Source organism: Fulmarus glacialis, unplaced genomic scaffold (assembly GCF_000690835.1).
Source record: "Fulmarus glacialis isolate BGI_N327 unplaced genomic scaffold, ASM69083v1 scaffold18514, whole genome shotgun sequence".
NCBI classification, from domain to species: domain Eukaryota; kingdom Metazoa; phylum Chordata; class Aves; order Procellariiformes; family Procellariidae; genus Fulmarus; species Fulmarus glacialis.
This window is the reverse complement of record NW_009207591.1, coordinates 1621-1951: the sequence shown is the minus strand read 5'-3', so window position 1 is coordinate 1951 and position 331 is coordinate 1621. Positions and strand designations below refer to the sequence as shown.

At 67.4% G+C, this 331-nt stretch overlaps 1 protein-coding gene across 1 annotated transcript in view; it reads left to right on the top strand.

The window, feature by feature from the left end:
* Positions 1 to 331, top strand: part of LOC104075616 (tropomyosin beta chain) — a gene marked incomplete at both ends in the record, with an annotated part of 3173 nt that overhangs the window by 1318 nt on the left and 1524 nt on the right. The window contains one exon of the mRNA XM_009576183.1: positions 103 to 173. Within this exon, the coding sequence (XP_009574478.1) occupies positions 103 to 173 (71 nt within the window). The remainder of the gene's footprint in view (positions 1 to 102; positions 174 to 331) is intronic.

Below are 331 nucleotides of genomic sequence, written 5' to 3'. Positions count from 1 at the left end.
TCCAGTCGTGAACCCCAAGGGTTCACGCAGCCTCCTCGCAGCCCCGTGCCCCTAGCCAGGGCAAGCGCAGGGCCGACACATGCCTCTTGCTGCCATTGACAGGTCGCCCGCAAGCTGGTCGTCCTTGAGGGAGAGCTGGAGCGCTCGGAGGAGAGGGCAGAGGTTGCGGAGAGGTGAGTGGGGCTCCCGGGTGGCAGCGCGGGGCAGTCCCATGCAACCCTTGCCCCCAGTCAGGCAGCCATGGGGACAGGGATGTCTCTATGGGGATGGGGATGTCTCTCCCTGGGAGCAGCAGGGTCTGCCATCGGGGTGGTCCCTGGGCTCGCAGGCT